The 22,028-nt window shown below is 44.8% G+C and overlaps 2 protein-coding genes across 2 annotated transcripts in view; both read left to right on the top strand.

The window, feature by feature from the left end:
• RASGRF2 (Ras protein specific guanine nucleotide releasing factor 2) overlaps positions 1-13,619 on the top strand; it is a 257,001-nt gene extending 243,382 nt beyond the window's left edge. The window contains exons 24-27 of the mRNA XM_046000008.1: positions 3,518-3,597; positions 4,532-4,649; positions 5,487-5,555; positions 9,182-13,619. Of these exons, the coding sequence (XP_045855964.1) occupies positions 3,518-3,597; positions 4,532-4,649; positions 5,487-5,555; positions 9,182-9,274 (360 nt within the window). The 3' untranslated portion in view covers positions 9,275-13,619. The remainder of the gene's footprint in view (positions 1-3,517; positions 3,598-4,531; positions 4,650-5,486; positions 5,556-9,181) is intronic.
• A 2,859-nt stretch (positions 13,620-16,478) lies between these two features.
• The window catches only part of CKMT2 (creatine kinase, mitochondrial 2), a 30,914-nt gene continuing 25,364 nt past the window's right edge, over positions 16,479-22,028 (top strand). The window contains exon 1 of the mRNA XM_045998974.1: positions 16,479-16,540. The gene's annotated coding sequence lies outside the window, so the exon portion shown is untranslated. The remainder of the gene's footprint in view (positions 16,541-22,028) is intronic.

The raw sequence follows: 22,028 nt of genomic DNA, 5'->3' as shown, positions 1-22,028 counted from the left end.
GGATAAATGCCCAAGCGTGCAAATGCTGAATCAGATGGTAATTGTGTTTAGTTTTATAAGAAACTGTTGAATTCTTTTCCAGAGTGGCTGTACCATTTTATACTTGTATCAGCAAAGTATGGATCCCCCAGTTTTTCCAAATTCTTGCCCACATTTGGTGTTATCACTATTTTTTATTTTAGCCATTTTGATATCTCATTATTGTTTCCATTTGCATTTCCCTAATGGCTAGTGATGTTAAACATCTTTTCATATGCTGGTTTGCCATCTGTTTATCCTCTTCAATGAAATGTCTGCAGCTCATTTTTTAATTAGATTTTTTTTTAAACCTTCGAGATCTGCGAGTTCTTTCTATATCCCTCCCACTTTATTGTAAAATTATTTTAGCTACTCCAGGTGCTGCGACTTTCCATATAAATTTTGTAAAAAAAAAAATGTCTAAAAAACTTTACTGACACTTTTATTGGAATTTCAGTAAACCAATCAATTTGAGGAGAACTGATATCTTTATTCCATCAAGTCTTCCAGTCCACACAGTCTGTCTTTCCATTTCTTTAGGATTTCTTTGCTTTCTTAAATCAGCATTTTGAAATTTTCAGCATATAAGTTCTGTGTAAATTTTTTAGATTTATGCCTAAATATTTCATTTTCTTTGGAGAAATTTAAATGTCACTGTGGTTTTAATTTTGGTTTCTACATATTCATTGTTAGTCTGTACAAATGTCATTGATTTTTTTGGTGTTTGTCCTCTATCTCCAACTTTGCCAAACTCATTGATCCCTTCTAGGGGCTCTTTTATAGAGTCCCTGGGATTTTTCTACACAGACCATTGTCATCTGTAAATAGGAACTATTTTACTTCTTTCTTTCCAATTCATATGCCTTTTATTTCCTTTTCTTGCCTTATTGCTTTAGCTAAACTTCCAATACTATGTTGAATAAGGCTGGTGAGAAAGGACATTCTTTCCTTGTTCTCAGTCTTGTGGGGAAAGCATTCAGTCTTTCACCATTAAGGATCATGCTACCTATAGGTATTTTGTAAATGCTTTTATAAAACTGAGGAAACTACTCCCTCTTCCTAGTTTTTTGATAGATTTTATGATGAATGGTGTCAGAATACTGTCTTTAAAATGGGCTTCAAACAGCTATATCAGAATCTAAAAACTGGACACCGATACCCTTGTTGTGGCTCACTTTTGCCTCCTCGTAAGGCAGTGGTAACCCTTGCCATTGGGCACTGGATACAAAGAGCATATTATCTGGTCAACACACTGTCACACTTCGTCAAGGTCAGTAAGTCATTCCTCTGTCTTGTCTTTCATTCTCTCTCCCCTATTTCTTTTTTCATCTGAGGTTGGTACCAAGGGATTCATAAATCTTCTTCAAGAAAACATTAGGCCTGTGAGCCAGCAACTATACTACCTGGTATTTACCCAAAGGATACAAAAATGCCCATTCAAAGGGCTGCCTGCACCCTGATGTTTATAGCAGCATTATCAACAATAGCCAGATTATGGAAATAGCCCGATGTCCATTGACTGATGAATGGATAAAGGAGATGCACGATGTATGTATATACACACACACACACACAGTGGAATATTAACCACAAAAAAGAAAGAAATTTTGCCTTTTGCAATGACGTGGATGGAGCTAGAGAGTGTTATGCCAAGCAAAATAAGTCACTCAGAGAAAGACAAATACCATATGATTTCGCTCATATGTGGAATTTAAGAAACAAAACAGATGAACATTGTGAGGGAAAAAAAGAGAGAGGCAAACCAAGAAACAGACTCTTAACTGTAGAGAACAAACTGAGGGTTATTGGAGGGAAAGTGGACTATGGCGGGGGTGGGGGGGCCAAGAGGGGGAGGAGATAGATTAAACAGGTGGTGGGCATTAAGGAGGTTACTTGTGATGAGCACCAGGTATTGTATGAAAGTGATGAATCACTGACTTCTACACCTGAAACTGATATTACACTGTATGTCAACTAGCTGGAATTTAAATAAAAACTTGAGAAAAAAAAAAAAAGAGGGGTGCCTGGGTGGCTCAGTCGTTAAGTGGACGCCTTTGGCTCAGGTCATGATCCCAGGGTCCTGGGATTGAGTCCCACATCGGGGTCCCTGTTCAGCGGGAGGCCTGCTTCTCCCTCTCCCACTCCCTCTGCTTGTGTTCCCTCTCTTGCTGTGTCCTTTCTCTGTCTAATAAATAAAATATTAAAAAAAAAAAAAGAAAACATTAAACTTTTCCTGTTGTTGACTTAGGTGATACCCATGTCTTTGAAAGGATGCAGCTTTAGGGATAACTGACCCTGGAATAGGGGTGATAAAACTGATATTAAATATTTTTTTCAAATTTGAGTGTACTACCTGTAGAGGCATTAAGTAGAATATACCCTTTCAATCCCATGAACGTGTCACTCCAAGTGACTTTCAAAGAAGTACTAGGCTACCGTCTTGGGCCCAGGACCTGGGTCTAGTCACCGTCGGGAGTGCCTGGTTGCAGATATGGCCTCCTTCACATTCTTTCATCACACCGCCTGCTCTGCGGCTGTCTCTTCTTTAGATCCAAGTCCAGGCAGGGAGACATCCAGAAGGCATGGTAGACTGGGCAGTTTGAAGCCCACCAAATTCGGTCTGTGGCTCTAGGACAGACTCAATTTGCACAGCTTCTTTCAGCCCAAGGCCAGCGCTGGGCCGGGCAGGAGGCCCACCCGGGCCCCATCCCGTCCCCCTTCCCTCGCCGTCCCTCCCCAGGCCTTGCTGGCTATCTTCTTCCAGAGTCCTCAGGAACCAGGGTGGGGAAAGTACCCCTCTGAGTCATTCTGAAAGCTGTCATGAAGCGTGCAGCTGTTCCCCAGACCGAGACAGAGTAGTCTGAGGAGTCTTGAAGTGGGCATTCCAATTGCTTTTCCTGCCAGCCCGCCTGGGCATGGGTATTACCGGGAGTGGGTCATCATTCCCAAGTGTCACCTTCCCAGTGTCCCGCGTCCATGAGAGAAAGTCCAGATCAGTGTCAAGAGCATTTTTATTTCTCGGAAAATGTCAGTTATGCTTTTCTAACAACTTGAGAAAGAAGATCACAAAACAAAGTGTTTGTAGCAGAAGATAGCTAAGCAACCAAATCTGTGCCCTGGTGACTTGGAAATTAACACCCAAAAAGATTGACTGTGAAAACCACCTGACATGAGACCTCCCATTTAAGATTCCCTAAGTCAACGTGTGCTTTTTCGATCATTTAAGTCCCTAATTTCTCGTGCATCGCACTTTTTCTTTTCTACACATTTTCCGCATTTTGGCTAAATGACCAGTATAGTTACTTTCTTCTCGCCACAAGTTTTTTTTTTAACATCAAATTTAGTCATAATGCCCCGTGTCTGTACTTCAAAAATCATATCACATCACAACGGTCTGATAAAGGCATCAGTACCTGCCACTGTGGAAGGGAACTGAGGATCTCTTGGTCAAACCACAGGAGTGTTTTCATGGCAAACTAAGTTGTTCGTTTCTCTCCAGACAAAAGCTCTCATGGACAAGCTTCAGAAAACGGTTTCATCTGAAGGAAGATTTAAAAATCTCAGAGAAACCCTTAAAAAGTAAGTTTATCTTAATTATTAAGTCATTTATAGTTCAGAAATGTATTTTTAAAATGTATACAGTATACAAATAGTGGTCTACCTCCTTCTTTGCTTTGAAAAGAAAAATGGGCAACAACTTCCATCATCTTGGTATTTTCCTGATTTTTCGGGACATTTGAAATATTGTGCATACAGTAAGTGTCCTGTGGACCTACTGGTGGCATGCGGATGATCCCAGATAAGAAGAAAATATCATGATCTTTTACTCTAAAATCAAGCCATCTTTTACTCTAAAAAGTTTCTTGATTTGGTATTTGTTAATCTAAGCACAATGAGGAGACTGTGGTTCCCAGAGTTTGCCATCATCCCTTAGCAAGTGGTCACGCTGGGATTCAGACCCAGTTCTCTCTGGCTCAAAAGCCCATGTCCTCCTCACTCTTGACTTTGAGAAGACCAAGATACCCCCCTTGAAAAACAACAAAGAAGGCATCACTTTAAAGTGCAGTGGTGATACTCATTAGGTCTATACCCTCTAAAACATTGAAATACTAATGAAAGCAGAAAACAAGCTTTACAAGCTCTAATGACATTGATTTTTCTACACAGTTCTCGAAGGTTCCTCTGTGCTCTTACCCCCTGGGGAAGCGCGGCCCGTGTACAAGTACTGCAGACAAGTACCGCTAGCACATACTTGGTATTTGTCTGTAAGACATCCTGGGGTTTGAACATGCCATTGTCTCAGGCACATTGTAAAACACAGGCTGTAATTTTCTGTTCTATTCTGTTGTGAGACGTACTGAAAACTCATAATATCGTGAGTGTGCTTGTGCAGACAGAATTAAAAGACTTTGTTCTTCAGGATCGAAGCAGCGTGGTTGCTTCCTGTGAAACACGGGAGGGGAGTCGCTATTTGTGCGAACGAGCTTGAGAACAGTGTCTCTTGGTTTTGCAGCTGCAATCCCCCAGCTGTTCCTTATCTGGGGATGTACCTGACAGACCTGGCATTTATTGAAGAGGGAACACCAAACTTTACCGAGGAAGGCCTTGTTAATTTCTCCAAGATGAGAATGGTAGGTGATCATTTCATCAGCAGCCTGTTTCAGCGACTTCAGTGGCTTCGAGAGAAGAGGCTACGTCACGGAGGTCACTGTTTTCTTTTACATTTTGAGCTGGGAGGGATGGGGGACACTGGGTTTCCTCGCTGATGTGACTGATCGATGCGATTTTCAGCGGGGGTATTTCAGCTTGCATGCAGTCTGGGCAAAGGGGTGGGGAATAACCATAAGAGACTATGTACTCTGAAAAACAACCTGAGGGTTTTGAAGGGTCAGGGGTGGGAGGTTGGGGCAACCTGAGGGTTTTGAAGGGTCAGGGGTGGGAGGTTGGGGGAACAGGTGGTGGGTAATGGGGAGGGCACGTTTTGCATGGAGCACTGGGTGTTGTGCAAAAAGAATGAATACCGTTACACTGAAAAAATAAATAAAATGGAAAAAAAAAAAAAAAGAATGTTAAAAAAAAAAAAAAAAAAGATCCAGGAATAACTTCCTGAGACAGGGTAGTGACAGACAGATGCTGAAGGCTTCTTGCTAGACAACTAGGTTCTAAGCACTAAGTTAGAACAAAGAGCCCAAGGTCAGTAACACCCAAGAGCTTGCGACTGCTGGACCTGAGGTCACCCAATGCCAGCTGTTCCCGATTGTGAAGTCAGTATCTTCTTGCCATTTGCATTTCATGTGGCTCATTGAAGGACAAGAAAGCCCTGGCTGGGCATAGAAAAATGATAGGACAGGGCTCTGACATATCACTGGAGAAAGTGTGTGATGACTTGTGGATAGGGCCTGGAAGAATGTGTTGCAATACAAGGAAATACTTGGGCTTTGATTTTGTTGTGACTGTTTCTCTCTCAGATATCACACATCATCAGAGAGATACGCCAATTCCAGCAGACTTGCTATCGAATAGACCATCAGCCAAAGGTAACGTTGCATGGTTGTTAAGGGAATTAATAAAGAAAAAAGTGAAAATCAATGAATTAGAAACAGTGGTAAAGTGCATTGATAATATCAAAAGCTGACTCACAGGAAAGACCAATAAAATTGACAAATCTTTGGCAACTCTGGGAAATAAAGAAGGCAAAAAGAATATCAGTTTATCAAGCTCTATTGATGGTATGTTCTGTATTTCTCATAAATCTGTCTACACCATGACCCCGTCCCCAGTCCTCACCATGGTCCAAGCTGCCTGGTCTGTTACCTGGTCTACTTGCATTCACTCTAGAACACTAAATCCATTCTACAGACTGCAGCCAGATAGAACTCTCTGGAACATAAAGTCAAATATATTTGTCCCTTGTGTAAAATATTTTATAGGTTTTTTATGCTCTTCAGATATAGAAAGAAAAAGTCTTGAAGTGTCCAATAAGTCTTACATTACATGGCTCCTTCTTATCTTTCAGGGTTCATCTCACATCATATACCCCCTTTCTTCCTCCATCCCAGCCACAACCAACCCTCCCTTCCTTCCTTCCTTTTTTCATTTTTAAATAGATTTTTTTTTAATCATTTTAGCTTTACAGAAAAATTGAGAGGGTAGTATGGAAGATTCCCATAAAACTCACAGCCATTTTTTCCTTATTATTTTATGGAACTTGACAAATTTATTGTGAAACTCATGAAGAAGCTCAGATAGGCAAACACACATCAAAACAAAACACACACACACAAAACCCGATGGATTTTTTGAAAAATAAGAAGAGTAAAAAGAGCTTTCACTACCAGATTCCGACACATATCCTGAAACTAGAGTGAATAATGCAGGACTACATTGGCATAGGAATACAAATTCAATGGAGTGGGATACAGTCCAGATGCAGATTTTGTCTATATGAAAATCTAATATGGAATAAAGGAGGCATTTAAAGAAAGTGCTGGAAAGAAATTGACCAGTCCCGTAAAGGGAATAAGAATTTTGGCTCTCCATCTGATACCGTTCACACAAAAAAATCCAAATGAGTTCATTACCTAAATGTAAAAGAGTATTAAATTATTTGAATAAAATATAGTACAGAATATCTGCAACCTTTAGATTTGAAAGACCTTCTTAAGCAAAGAATGTATGAGCTATAAAAGATAAGCTTAATTAAGTTTGCTGTATCAAAATTAAAAACTTCTATATGGGGGCACCTGGGTGGCTCAGTGGGTAAAGCCTCTGCTTTCGGCTCAGGTCATGATCCCAGGCCAGGGTCCTGGGATCGAGTCCCGCATCGGGCTCTCTGCTCAGCAGGGAGCCTGCTTCCTCCTCTCTCTCTGCCTGCCTCTCTGCCTACTTGTGATCTCTGTCTGTCAAATAAATAAAATCTTTAAAAAAAATACAAAAAACTTCTATATGACAAAATATAGTAATTTAAAAAGCAAAAATAAAACCACTTAGACTAGGAGGTGATTTTTTTTTTAAATTTTTTTCTTTTGAGAGAGAAAGAGAGCGCATGTGCGTATGGGGCAAGCAAGGGGAGGGACGGAGGGAGAGAGAGAGAGAGAGTCTTTTTTTTTTTTTTTAAGATTTTTATTTATTTATTTGACAGCGAGAGAGACAGAGATCACAGGTAGGCAGAGAGGCAGGCAGAGAGAGAGGAGGAAGCAGGCTCCCTGCTGAGCAGAGAGCCTGATGCGGAGCTCGAACCCAGGATCCTGGGATCGTGACCTGAGCTGAAGGCCGAGGCTTTAACCCACTGAGCCACCCAGGCGCCCCAGAGAATCTTAAGCAGGCTCCACACCCAGCCTGGAGTCTGGTGAGGGACTCAATGTCACGACCCTGAGATCACGATCTGAGCTGAAATCAAGACTCAGACGTTTCATCGACAGAGCCACCCAGGTGCCCACAGCAGATGACATGTGTAACATGTAAAACAAAGAGACAGAATGAAAGTATTCCTGTAAGTCTGTAAGAAAAGCATACACAACTCAATAGAAAAATCAGCACAGCTTTGAATAGATGAGGTAACTTACAGAATAAGAATCAAAACTGGCCAGTAAATATTTTTAAAATGCTCAACTTCACTAGTGAGAAGGGGGAAAAATGGAAATTATAATGCAGCATCATTTTCACCTGACAGATAAGCAAAATGTTAAAATATTGGTCATAGCAAACGTCAGCATGTGGGATCTACCAGGAACTCTCACACACTAGCACTCTGGGAGGATATCTTTGCATCCTCTGTTAAGATGAAAAATTGATGAACTGAACAAGCGCAAGTCTTCTGCTTTGCTGGTGGGAATAACGTGGCCCATCCTCTTTAGAAAACTTTGCCTGCTGTGTGGATATTGCTTCAGACATTAAATATGCATCTACCTTATGACCCAGAAATTTCTCTCCTAGGTACTTACCCGGGGCAAATGAGAACAGGCCCACGGCAAGTCTTGTATAAAACATTCCTAGCATTTCTTAATAATAGCCCCGACCTGGAAACGGTCCGGGTGTCCATAAATAGACGAAAGGATCAACAAATGTGGTGGATCCATAGGACGCCACGCCATTCAGCAATGGCAGGGCAGGCTAGTGGTAGACGGCACAACATGGAAGGACTTCAAACCATTACACTGAGTGGAAGAAGCTAGACACGCAAGTACGGACTGTGTGCTTCCACTTCCATCAAAGTCTCGAGTAGACAAAACAAATGCATGGTGCTAGAAATCACAGCACGGGCCGCTCCTGGGAGCAGACTGACGGGGGAGCAGAAGGAGGGAACTTCCTGGGGTAGGGGAATGGTCCTGAACTGTGATATTTATGCTAAAACTAATCCAACTATCCATTTTTCTTACAAAAGTTATATCTCAATAAAATTAAAGCAGTATTTCCGCAGAAATCCTTCAGGCCCCAACATTTTTATTTTAGTGTCATTTCCTTTCATTTCCGTCCTAGCGTCCACCCCAAAAGAACATTCCCACGTCAGCACTAAGCATATGTGCTAACAGGGATTTCACTGTCGCTTTGTGCAAGGGTGAAATTGACAGCAACTAAGTGCCCATCAGTAAGAGATTGTTAAATGCACTCGGGGAGATCACATGTTGATGTCCTACAGCAGTTCGCATTCTCTGTGCTGATGTGGGGAGCTCTCCCTGACCTACACTGAGGAGATGGAAGCGGAATAAGATGTACCTGAGAATTATAAGGGAAGAAAAGATTTCTATAAAGATGTGTAATATCTAGAAAGACAGAACACTCTGGAGAATACAAACCAAATGATAACAGTGGTGCCTCTTCAGGGACATCCCTGGGGTGAGGAGATGGGAGACAACTGGAAATGTATGGTTCTTTCTTCCTTCCTTCCTTTCCTTCTTTTCCTTCCTTTCCTTGTTTTCCTTTCTTCCTTCCTTCCTTCTCTTCCTTTCCTTCTTCACTTCTTCCCTTCCTCCCATCCCACCTCCCTTCCTTTTTTCTTTTTTTTTTTTTTGGTACAATGAGAATATATCCATGATTTTTAAACCATGATGTAACATTTTTAAATGTTAAAGAGAAAATGTTGAATTGTGTCAGATTCCATTCAGAAAACGTGTGCACTCGTGTTCTGAAAGAACCCAAAGCAAGGATTTCCCTGTTCCTCCAGGTCACTCAGTACCTGCTTGACAAAGCCCTCATCATAGATGAAGATACACTGTATGAACTGTCACTAAAAATTGAACCTCGGCTCCCTGCTTGAAGGTCTGGCTTCACCCCTGAGTCTGTAGACGTCTCCTGGAAAGCGGGCCGGACGGAACTGTGCATGCCATGCTTCCCACAGCACCGTGAGGACCGGGGACAGAGACAGAGACAAAGCCAGTCTCCTCTGTGCACCGAAGAAGATGGAACGGACCTGGAATTCTGTCTCCAGCCAGGGAAGCCCAGCTGTTTGGGGTCAAAGACAGATGCTTTCAGACTTGGGGTGGGAAGGAGAAAAGATTGATCCTTATTAGAGCTGATGGTGCATTTTTCAGAAGGGAATGTAATATAGGAGATGCTGGGAGGCATTTTAAGGAAGCAGGTAAGAAGGTCGGTTTCGGAGTCTGCCCGGGCTCTGTTAGAGCTCACGGACAAGGATCCTGGAAAAGGCCCGAGCTGTTCGTCTGGCATTTCGCTGGCCTGGGTACACCTACCAACCTTCTCTTAGGGTTTATAACTGCCTCTGTCATATTCTCTGTATTACCAGCTTCCAGAACAGCCGAGGCTTCCTCCGTAGGGATGGGCCCCCACATGAGCAATTTCAGTCTACAGCATGTGCATGGTTTTTAGTGCATTCTAACTACTTACGCTGGAGGAATAGCATTTCTGAGACTGCTTTTTTGGTCTTTAGGCAACAGCACAGGAAAGACACGATGACAGCCACGTGAACGTAACTTTGTTAAAATTTTAAAAAACTCGGTAGGCTTTGCCCCAGGGGATCCCAGCCAGGGGCTGTCTTCAGGTGGGATAGGGGCTCCTTCCTGAGGCTGTGGGGCCCAAGAGCCAGTGCTCTCAGAGAGGCACGTGCAGAGTCTGCAGAGAGGGGCCTGCACGCCTCACCAACGAGACTGTGGAAGGGGACAGAAGGCCACAACCTTGCCACAGGGTTTTAGGCTGAGTGATCAGACAGACTTAAAAATCATCTCTGCACCTTGCTGTGATCTTCCCCTCCACCCTCCCCACAGAAATGTGGGATTTTTTCCTGATTTACACAGACCATTTTTACGCTCACTATGAATACTGGTTGTATTTTTTAAAACGTTGTTTCGTGGGTTTTTTTTTTTTTAAACCTACACGTCTGTGTGCTGTTGGTAGACAGTTCTTCCCCAGTCATCTTTGTTTTTAAATTTTGGGATATTTATGAGTGAAAATATTCTATGTGTATAGGAGATGGGACCAACCACTTGACAGCTCTTCTCTCCGAAGACTCAACACAGGGGTTAGTCTGTGCTGGGGAAGGGACCTTCCTTTTCCCAGGATTGATGGTTGTGGAAGAAATAGGGCTATCTCACGTTTACCTCCCTCTTCTCTTCTCAGGGAGAGCTCTGCTTTAAAAGAAGAAAGAGGAAAAATACAGAATTATTGTTACCTGAGCCTGTTGTACCTGATGATTTCTCTTAGGGGCATGAAGTACATTGATTCTGACATTGGAAAAATTGATCTGTCTCGCTGTTTTCCCTCCTTCTTTGCACTTTAATGATCTTGTTAGAACTAACGGCTGGTTAATAAATTCAGCTTGCTGGCTCATAAGGCCCAGTGAAAGCACTAGTGTTGATAATGTACCCTAGACGGGGAGAATGTACATTTTTCCTGCATGGTAAGGGCCATCTCTGTACATAACTATATAGTGAAATACCAAGTAAGTAAAAGAAAATACTTCTAATATTTGAAGACCATTCCAAAAATACTTTCAATAGCTCATATTAGCCAACAGTGTAGCACTAAACCCAAGGAGGGTTACTTATGAATGTTTTCTTTTTCTTTTTTTAAAAAAGTTGCTTGTTTGTTCTCTTTAGTCTCAAATGAGAGGTTGATGCATCGTGACGCATGATAAGAAGCATGGGTTGTTTGGATCGTAATGATGCATAACTTGCAATTTGTATCTCAGTGTTCACGTACTGAGGGTTTGAACTCATATATGTCAGCTTCACCAAGCATCTCGAGGTCTTGCGGAAGAAAAGGAAAATAAAGCTTAACTTTCTTGGCTCAAAAACACAGTCTTGGAAGGTGGACTAAAAACCACGAAAAATCAGTGACGGGACCACGCACATAGTAGTTTCAGGCAGAACAACATGCGGAAAGGTCCATGCGCTCTGTTTTGAAGTCCACAAAGTCTTCAGACGGGAAGAGGTCATTCTACGTGTGGACCCTTATTATCCGACGCAAATGTTCCCAGAGGCACTGCAGCCCTTCTTACTAAAGAAAGATGAGAGATAGAGGCGTTTCCAAATGCCCCTCCCCTTTTGGAGAGCCAGGGTTTCCTCAGCTAGTGACAAAGCTGTCTCGCCAATTTCCTGCAGAATGTGGGAAGCGCCCCCCAGTGGTCAGCTACGGGCACCGTCAGTTGCTATGGTGACCGTTAGCGTTTCCTTGAGTTACACGCCCCTCCTGTTTACTGGAGTCTGAAAGCTTGCGGGAACTGCAAAAAGAGAGAACTCTACCTCCAAGGGAGCTCCTTTTGATGATCTGCACTATTTCTGGACCATCTGGGATAAGAATGTGCATTTTAAAAAATTCAATCTGGTCACATTTAAAATCGCCAAGAGCAATTTGTAGTGCTTCCGATTGTTAAAGAACCCATCTTCTTCTGCCTTTCAAGTTTGTGTTTATTGTTGGAGCATGCACTCCCAGCTGTGTCTGCCTATGTTCCATTGTATGAGACCCACTTTTAAGAGCAGAAGGCAGGTCAGCCCGTCAACCAAATAGCAAACACTTGTTGCAAAATTAACCTAGAAAGTCAGAAGTAAAAGCCAATTTCATGCTTTCAGATGAATGCCCACATTTTGTACTGTCGATGAAATTATCTGGGGACTTTTAGCGGATGCCTTCGGTTATTAACTAAGACATCCAGTTTTGCTGCAGGGACAAATCTCTTACTTAAGCCAATATATTATGTGACAGGTTTAAGCATGAAGTACAATGTTGTCACTTCTCCTTAGTGTGCCTCTGAAGGAATTTAAAGAGAGAATTTTGAACTACTGTTGCAATATTTTAAGTGGCTCTCCCACAAATCCCCCATTACTATTTGTTATATTTCATATGTCTTAAAGTACTGCTTAAAAACAAATGAAACTCATAGATACTGAATAACTTGGGAGAGAAAAATACGTTACATTCCCATTTGGAGTATATGATGACGGGCTAGCACCTCTTCTCTCGCTGTATTATACAAGATAAAAACTTGGGTCGGCAAGGACTGGGTCACTTTTAAAATTCTTAACTTAAAAAGTAATGCAATAGAGGGGTTATCCCCCCCCCCAAATAACTTTTATTTTAAAATAAAGGATTTTATTTAGCTTTTCTTTGCAAAGTTTTATTTTATTCCCCCGGAAAAAAATCTTTCTCTTTGCTTTAAAGATTTTTTTAATCCAACCTGTGATGTTTTATCATTTTTACTGCTATTGAAATAGGATATACTATATATGTGGGGTATATATTACATGGTGGAATAAATTGTATATTATTTATGGCTAAAGAATAGAGCAAGGCTAATGTGCACAGTCAGAAGGGATAAATGAACATGGTTCATTTTCATTTCAGTAAGACGGCAGATTGTACGTGGAGATAATGACTTGATTACTGGAGCCACTATGTGAATCCTGGTAATAAGACTTGAGTCAATGAAATCTAATCACAGTGTCATTTTTCTCCATGGCTGTAAGTGACTTAAAAATCAAGGAAGGGCAGAGCTAGGGTAGAAAACTATTTTGTTGAAGGTGTAAACACAGGGATGATTGAGAAAATGATCCATCTTAGCCTCCGCACAGCCTGCCGTTAACCGTAGGGCTGATTGTACTTGATCTCATCTGCCCAAGAAAAAAGAAGAGTTCTACTGGATGTTGAACCACGGTCTTTCACACAACCCACTTCGTTCTTCCTTAGAAAGGCAGTCGTGAAAGAGCCGCCCGAGGTGCCCCGGCCGAGTCCAAGGTCCGGATGTCCATCTGTGAGTGGGGAAACCTTAGGTCAGTGCTAAAACCTCCTCGAGCCTGTTCCCTCATCTGCAAAATGGAACTAATTGTGATTCCTGTGCCGCCTACCTCACAGGGCTGTCGTCAGGACAAAATGGGTTAGATTGTGAACTGTAAAGTGCTATCCAAATGTGAGGTAACGTGATTACCATCCTCATCTCTCTTTGGCAGAGAATTATTTAAATGTATTTCTTTGTTATTTGTGTGTGTTTGCGTGTATGATGGACAGACCCGTGTGTTACTTTGAGAAGCGTAATGTTTGTGTCAGTAACTTTGCTGACAGTTGTGACTCTGACAGAGGGGTTTGCGCTGTGGCCTAACACTTGCCAGGTGGGGTGTGGGTTATGCCTATATGCAAATTAAATTTCGCCTTTCTGGATTCGAAAATCTCATTAGTCTCTTCATTGATTATTTTTGCATTCTTCTACCTGGTCTTCTTTGTAGCAATGGGCTTCCTCAGATATTTGTTTACTTCTAAAGTTCAGCAGAAAGTAAAGTTTAGAAGAAGCCTATGTTGCAGGCACTAAAATATCAGAGAACCTCGGAAAAAATATCAAGGGCCGTTGGCCTCACTGTCTCTCCAGCGCTTGACTCTCTCCTGTGACATCCCCAGCCCATGTGTGACCACCTTTCAACACCCCCAGGCGCATAGAACCTCATTACTGCCCAAACAGCCCGGTTCATCGAATGGCAGCTCAACCCCCATGGACAGGTTGAGTGCTCAGGTGACCTGGCCCGGCCATCATTCCAACCACGGATGGGCTACTGAGCCATCTGAGGCCAAGTTCGTCACCTAGGAAATAAGACACGTGCCTGCCCTTAGAATGACTGCAATGGCTACATGGAATCATGTCGATAAAAATACTCTAACTGCAGTCAGGTCAATGAAGTCGTGCTAACATTTCGGGCTGAAGAGAGCATGATGCAGCTCTCGTGCGCAAGTGAGAAGTGAGGGGAGAAAGAATTGGGGCATCTATTTCCTTGGCTTCCATTTCCATTCTGAAACGAGCAGTCAGGCTGGTGGGGAGTCAGAAACCCTGGTTCTTCTTATTTTATGAGTTGGCTGCCCCACACAGCATTGCCCTTGCCTGGCACCATATCCAGCCTCCAGCTGGCCTCAGAATGGGAAGGAGTGTAAGCCCAGGACAGATTTCCTCTCAAGCAGGTCACATGGCAGCTGCAGGCTTCACTTCTGTTCCTGTTTGTATGGCAAGAGCCAGCTTCATGGCTGCACTGGCTACTGGGTGTGGAGAGAGCCCCTGAACTTGGAGTTGGCAGCGATGAGAAAGGGATAAATGGCATAGGACAGGGATCGTGTATGAAGGAATTTAGCGACTGTGGAATTACAGTGAGCCACTTGTCATCCCTGTCGTAAGCTTCAAGATGGCCCGGTCACCCAAAGAAAAGCGACACCCTGTTTTCTCAGCAATGTGCCCACTTCTCTTCTGACCTTACTAACTTCTGTAAAATGACCCTGTGAAAGATGACGGCTTGAGGTAGGGTGGAGGGGGATCTTGGGGAGTGGGGGAGGACTAAATGTCCATTAGTAAGGAATTGGGGAAGAAAGAAAAAGAAGAGTTTCTCATTGTAACTGCCATTCTTTAAACTCCACGTCTCCATGTTCATCAAAGCTTCATCATTTTCTGGGTCCAGGATCTGGGTTCCTTCAGGGTCATTGGATTTATTTCAGTTGGTGCTTGAAATGCCTGGAAACAGTGTGCCTGCAAAAGAGCTATTTTAGGAAGAAATAAGCCTAAACTACCCCTCCCCCCCAACACACACCACCTTACCCCTAACCCCTACCTGCAGAACCTAGTCTGCTGAGCAGCTCGTCAGCCCTGGAGACCTCCAACTTGCTGCCCGTTCTGCTGGGGGAGGCCCCCGTGGTCCCTTATGACAGAATGTGCAAACTGGGAACTCTGACTCTAGAAGATCATGCAATCAGTTTGGTTGGTCCAAATCTGCCAATGTTTTAATGAGATAACATAGAAGAGCCTAGAAAAATCTGAGTATATCATATGAAGAAAGGGTAAGTATGGCTTTGTAAAAATTTTGATTCAGTATAAGCTAGGTCAAAATGATAGCATATATATGAACTGACATAGGACCAGTCTCAGTAAGGTGCCTGAATCCTATGGGCACAGCTTGAGGAATTTTTAGACACGTTTGCACCCATCCAGTCACCCCCAAATCAGGAAGCTTCCCAAACCCCAGAAGATCCCCTCATGCACCCTCCCAGTCAGTAACCCAATGCAAAGGTAACGTGTATTTTTGCTTTGGGTCATAATTAAATGAAGTAGAAACTCTGAAAGAGAACGATTCTAGCTGGGAGGTTATTTCTGAGCTCTATCCCCTGCTCGGGGCTGGACCCTAAGAAAAAAAGGGAAAAGAACCAGCTGGTGATGTGCACCTGGCCATAGAGGCTGGGTACGTGACCGTCGCCAGAGAACCGGGCAGCTCTCTCTGAAATGTCAGGGCTGCAGCCCAAGTCCTCGTGGGTCACTGCTATTTACAGTCAACCTTTCTGGTTTGGGGCTCATGTCCCAAGGAGGGCTATTTTCAGCAGGGATGTGGCCTGCAGGGCCTTCTGGGTGATGCATTAAACTTGTGCGGATTGAAAGGGAAATCGTCCAGCAGTCTACTTCAGATGGCCTGATCTAAAAGAGAAACGTGATTGTCGTCCCTGAATCCAGGCCCTAGACAACAAGTTAGAAGGACATCTTTCTGGCCCCTGGCTCAGAGCCTGGTCAGCGGCGGGAGAGGGGGAGCTTTACGCATCTTCTACCTCTCAGCCCTCAGCTGGGGCGCACGGACCGGGTCATCCTGCAGAGCCAGCCGCCTCCCCCTTCCTCGTTCGCAGGATGGGGCTGCAGAGGGAACCTGGAAACAAACCCCCTAACAGGTGTGGCAGCCCCCCTGCCGACGCTTCCACCCCAAAGCCGAAGCCGAAGCCGGGTGCCGCGGGGCTGAGCGTTCGGGCAGCCAGGCTGCAGGCCCGGAACCTGGCTGAGCCCCGGGAGCCGCGGCCTGCAGGACAGGACGTGGGGGAGGGCAACTTTCGGGAGAAAGGGCAGGTGCTAGAGAACCGAGGCCCCGGGGAAAGAGTCCGATGCGGGCCTTCAAGGGCACCGCTGCTGGGGCCTGCGCGCCCCGACGTCCGACGGCAGACACGGGATTGGCCGACATGGGCCCCCGCCCCGCCCAGCCCGCAGCCTTTTCAAGGCCAAGGCCGGCCAGCGGAGGTTACACTTCTCAGCTGTTGCGGGCAGCGGGACGTGGGAGACTCCGGCTCCAAGGTCAGTGAGCCCCTGAAACCCGACTTTATACCTGCAAAGGGGGGCGCATTGCTAGAGCCAGTGTGAGGCGCCTCGTGAGCAGGGGGCCGAGGGCTGCGGGCGGGACCTCGGAGGACAGCGGTAGCAGCTCTCAGGGGCGCTGCTCCCGGGTGAGGGCTTCGTGGTGACCCCAAGACGAGCCGCCAGAGCGCGCGCCTTGCGGCCCCCTCTTCCCCGCACACAGGCGCAGGCGACCGTTCCCCGCAACAGCTCTGCGGTGAGGCGCTGCTCTCAGCACCTTGCTCGCCGGCTCTTTTTGGACGGCGAATTAGGAATTTTTCTTAAGGGAGTATCTAAATGCCTCTGCATTTGGGACCTTAACCTTCAACTAATCCGTTCGTTTCTGGGGATGATTTTCAACCTCAGCGGCATCAAAACAATGACTGGGGATAAATAAGTGGAAAATGAACACTTTGAGGGTCTCAAAGAAGCTAATTACTAATTAACCCAACAGCTGGACCCAATTTAAATTGGCTAATACTATGGCTAGAGATTCATTTCTGAAATCACGACTCCATTAATCACTGTTTTGCCCCCAGCAGAGGTAAACCTGTTGCACAGTTAGCCTAAACGTGCTTCATCTGTGGCAAAATGTGTTTCGTGTTTGCTTGTTCACGTGGTTGGCTCCCGGGGGCTTACGGTCAACCCTGCTTTGATCCCTTGAGTGGATGGCATCTCTGGCTGCCCGTGTTCTGGTGGGTGTGGAGGGTGACATGTGCCACCAGAACATGCCACCCTCCCTTGGCTCTTGTCAGTGCTGCCCTTTAGACCTTCCCTCCAGCGTTGCCCTGGCTCTGTGACCTTGAGCATGGGGTCAACTGGAATCACGTGAGGTGGCAGTTAGTGCCCTTGTGACAAGGTTATGCTCCGTCAGCCGCTGTGCTGTTTCCAGAAGTGCCACTTCTCCTCTGTTTTTGAATTTGTGTCCTTGTTCAGCTAACTCTGCTCAAAGAGAAGAACACAACCACCACCAGAACTTGGCAAGAGGGCTTCCTGACTGAGCAGGCTCTGAGAGGATATTTGGGTGTTATTAGCTGTGTGGACGCTCCACTTCCGCCTCCACACTTAGAGGTGCTTTTCCCCCAAACGCAGCCTTTAGAGTTAACCCTTCTGTGGGCTAAGGCTCCATTTCAGCAAAGAGCATGAGGGCCACCTGTCTCCACGGACTCTGCCCGTTCGTGATGAAATCCTATCCTTAGAGAATGGGCCATAGACCAGTTTAGTTTTCCTAAAGGGGTGACCGAGGAAGGTCCAGAAAATCATGGGTTGGGAGGTGGGATGAGGAATGGGGAACCCTGGGTATTCAGAGGCAGGAAGAGGATTGGTTCTGAGACAGAGGCCCCGGGTCTCCATCTCCACCACCCCTTGGAGCAGCCATTTCTCATCTATGTGTCAGCTGGGAGTTCCTGCCCACTGAGCCAGGAATCCTGCAGTGAGCCAGTCCTGAAGGTGACTCTTGGAGGTCACTCCCACCCCTGTCTTGAAGCCACACAGAATTCTTTCCTTGGTCAGGGAAGAAGGCACCCACTCTTTTACAGTATCTCTCAGAACTAGATGGTTCTTAACTGACTACCTGTGAGAGATGAGTCTGGTAATGGTTGTAAATGTATGATACCAGGAGCCCTAGGAAAGGCCTCTGGTTTACAGGAAGGACTATAAATATCTCTTGCTTGTGACTTTCTACTTGCCGAATAGAACAGAGGTGACGCTGGTGCCCAGGGGTGGCAGTATATCCAGCGGTGGTGAAGTAACTTGAACCCTTTGCTCTCTGGGAGAACTGGGAGGGGACAGCCATTTTCTGCTGGCCTAGTAGACGGGGATCATGGGGATTTGTTCAGAGTGTTCTGTGGAGCTGGTCCAATCCCAAGGATGTCCCCGTTTTGGGGTGACTCTGGAAGAAAGCTGACCCATGGTCCTCCCCTTGCCCTCCACTGCCCTCCAGCCCCAACGAGTTCAAACACGTGGATGCCACGTACAGTTGGATCAGAAATAACTCAGAGTCAGCAGAAAGGCACTCACGGCATCTTTATCTGGAATATTCAGGAAGACCAGGAATATCCAGATTGAGGCAGTGACAGAACCCAAGGCCTCTACATTCCAGGATGTGACAGAACCCAATAAAACTCTTAGACCAGGACCCAGACTCCTAGTATATCTGCCTAGTAGAGAGAGAGAAACAGCTCTTGGGCACTGTGACCAAAGGACTTACGATGGTGGCTCTTATTTTTTAACAGAGAGGGCTAGTAGCAACAAACACAGTATTATTGCTTTTTGGTGTGAACTTGCAACCCAGATAGAAACCTTCGCTGGTGTGGAGCCCAGGGATTCTGCCAGATTGTAGCCCTGACGCTTTTCAAATCAGTAGTCACAGAGGAGTTCTAAGTGAGGGAAACAGGCAGACAGCTTCTCTGGGGTGAGGCCTAGAGACAATGTCCCTCCTCACCCCTGAAGTCCCTACTTCTATATAAGGGAGGAGACAGAGGGGAGGAGAGAGAAGACAAGCCTCTGCCCCACTTCCTTAGAAAAAGGCAGGCTGGCCCAGCATCCCCAGCATGGCCGGCAGGCCCACTGGGCACCTGTGTCTGAGTGGAGCAGACAGATGACAAGGAAGGAGAATGGCTTGTAATATTCCAGGAGTCTGAGGAGTCACATGCCTTGTGGGGACACTCCTGTGTCTAGGAGCTGCTATGATAAATGCACTTCTATGGTCTGGGGAGTCTGAGTGGAGGGTTCTGTGGAATTCCCAGGTCCTAAATCACAGGTGCTTTCTATTCGATTACTGATGAGTGTAGGGCTGCCTGTGAGGTGCTGTGGTCTGAGAGGAGCCCAAATCCAGGGCCCAAGACACACCCGGGTTCAAGTCCCGGCTCTTTCAACATGTCCAAGACCCGGGTCTTTCCTGAGCCTCTGTTTCCCCCGTCTGCAAAATAATGCTTACTTGGCAGGATTGTTGCAAAGATTGAAGATGTTGTTTGTAAGGCCCCTTGCATGGGGCATGGCTCATGGTAGGAGCTCAGTAAGTGTTAAACAAACACCTGACAGGTTTGACTGGGCATGCAGGGATAGAAAGGACATCCCAAGTGGAAAGGCAGAGCAAAGGGTCAGAGGTGAAAATGAAATGCCAGTAGGTGAGGGATTGTCAAGCAGGGATAAGATCCCCTAATAACAGGGGTCTGGAGAAGAACTTAGGAGCCCAAGTAGTTAAATCCATTTAGTCAACTCGGATGTTGGTTTTCAGAACATGTTCAGTGGATCTGAAAGTATGCAATGGGTTCCTTCTAGAATGTAGTCTCATTCTTAGATTACAAGTAAAGCAATTACAGGAAACACTTGAAATGCTAAAAATGTAAGACAAAATTAGCAAACATTCAGAGAAAGGGCAGACAGTGCTGATTGTGATCATCAGAGGTGGCTTTTGGGAGACAGTGGTAACTCTCCTATTGCCTTGGGGATCATTAGGGAGAAAGAGCTTGCATACTGTCAGTGCTCACTGCAGCTTGTTACTTAGTTAAGAATTACTTAATTCGGGCGCCTGGGTGGCTCAGTGGTTTAGGCCTCTGCCTTCGGCTCAGGTCATGATCCCAGGGTCCTGGGATCGAGTCCCGCATTGGGCTCTCTGCTTGGCAGGGAGCCTGCTTCCTTCTCTCTCTCTCTCTCTGCCTACTTGTGATCTCTCTCTGTCAAATAAATAAATAAAATCTTAAAAAAAAAAAAAGAATTACTTAATTCTCACAACACCTGGGTAGAGGTCTCCTTGAGCCCATTATACAGATGAATTTGCTAAGGCTCAGAGTTCCAGACCCAGCGGGGGCTAGGAAATCACCTGTGAAGCTTTTTTTTCAAATGCATAAGTGATGGCCCCATTCTTGTGGAAACTCCTTCCAAAGATGCAGCTTGGAAATCTGGACTTCTAACATACTGCACAGCTGATTTACTTTGCAGCTTGTTACTTTTTTAAATCATAAAATTATACATGCTTATTTTTACAAGGGACACAGGACAGTTCTATTAAGAAAAAATTAAAAAGCTGCCTCCTCTAAGTCTCTTGTTCTCAAGTAACCCTTTTAGCAGTTTGAATAACTAATATGAATAACCACCAATACTTTATGTTCACATAAATATATGCAAATGCATATATATTTATACTATTAGAAAACTGGAAACACTCATTCTCATTACTCTGCAAGTAGTTTTTCCTTTTAATGTAAAAAAATATGGCATACATGTTCACCCAGGTGAAGTGGAGGTAGTTTTGACTAATTCTTTACTAGCCATGGAATATTCCGGCGCCTGAATGTGCCACTACTTAATACAATCCTTCTCCCTCCGATGGACAGGTGACTTCCAGGGTTTTTCTGTCTGTTTGCCACTACAAACGCAATCCTCCCGTGACTCTCCTCTTATATACTGGCAGCCCTATTTCTGCAGAATGGATTTTCAAAGTGTGATGCTGGGCCAGTGGCTATGCACCTGTTAAGAGGGTTTTCTTTGTTCACTTTCCAAAGTGGTTGTAGCGTCTCACTGAGCAAGCCAGGTGGTTGGATCACAGCCAGTACGGGGTGGGCTGTGCAGAGCTGCACCCTCTCTCACCTCCTGCCTCCCTACCCCTCCTCAGCATTACTCAGCAGGAGCCTTTTAAGACCAAAAGAAGGCCAATCTTTGCCCTTTGCATGGGCCTTTATTTATTGCTCCCTCCAGCTTCATTGAGATGTAACTGGCATGGAACATTGTCTAACTTGAACATGGACATTGGATACAGGTGTCTAGTGTAAAATGATTGCGGTCACAGCATGTGCTAATACCTCTATCCCGTCACATAATTACCATTTCTATTTTGTGGTGAGAACATTTAAGATCTCCTCTCTCAGCAACTTTCAAGGATACCCTATAGTATTATTATCACTGTTACACTACACCTTAGATACTCAGAAATTTTTTACAAGTAGAAATAACCTTGAACCAACATCTCTCCATTTCCCTCAGTCCCCATTCCCTAGGAGCCACCACTCTGCTCTGTTTCTCTGAGTTTACCTTTTTAGATTCTGTGTGTTGTCATACAGCATTCTTCTTTGTCTGACGTACTTCACCTACATAAGGTCCTCAAGGTTCACCCACGTTGTAGCAAATGGCACAATGTCCTTACTTCTCATGGCTAAATACTACGCCACTGTATGCGTACATCTTTATCCATTCGTCCGCGGCAGACACTGTGCTGTTTCATATTGTGGCTATTATGAAAAACGCTGTACTGTACGTGAAAATGCATATTTCTCTTTGAAGTACTGATTGCGTGTCCTTTGAACATATAACCAAAAGTAGCAATGCTGGATCATATGGTAGTTCTATTTTTTCATTTTTGAGTTCTCTCCACACCATTTTACATTCCCGTCAACAGTGCACAAAAGTTCCCCTTTTTTCCCAGATCCTCACAAATAATTCTCTTGATTTT

This window comes from Meles meles, chromosome 3, assembly GCF_922984935.1.
Source record: "Meles meles chromosome 3, mMelMel3.1 paternal haplotype, whole genome shotgun sequence".
Taxonomy (NCBI): Eukaryota; Metazoa; Chordata; class Mammalia; order Carnivora; family Mustelidae; genus Meles; species Meles meles.
The sequence above is the reverse complement of the archived record's forward strand: the minus strand, read 5'-3'. Positions and strand labels throughout refer to the sequence as shown.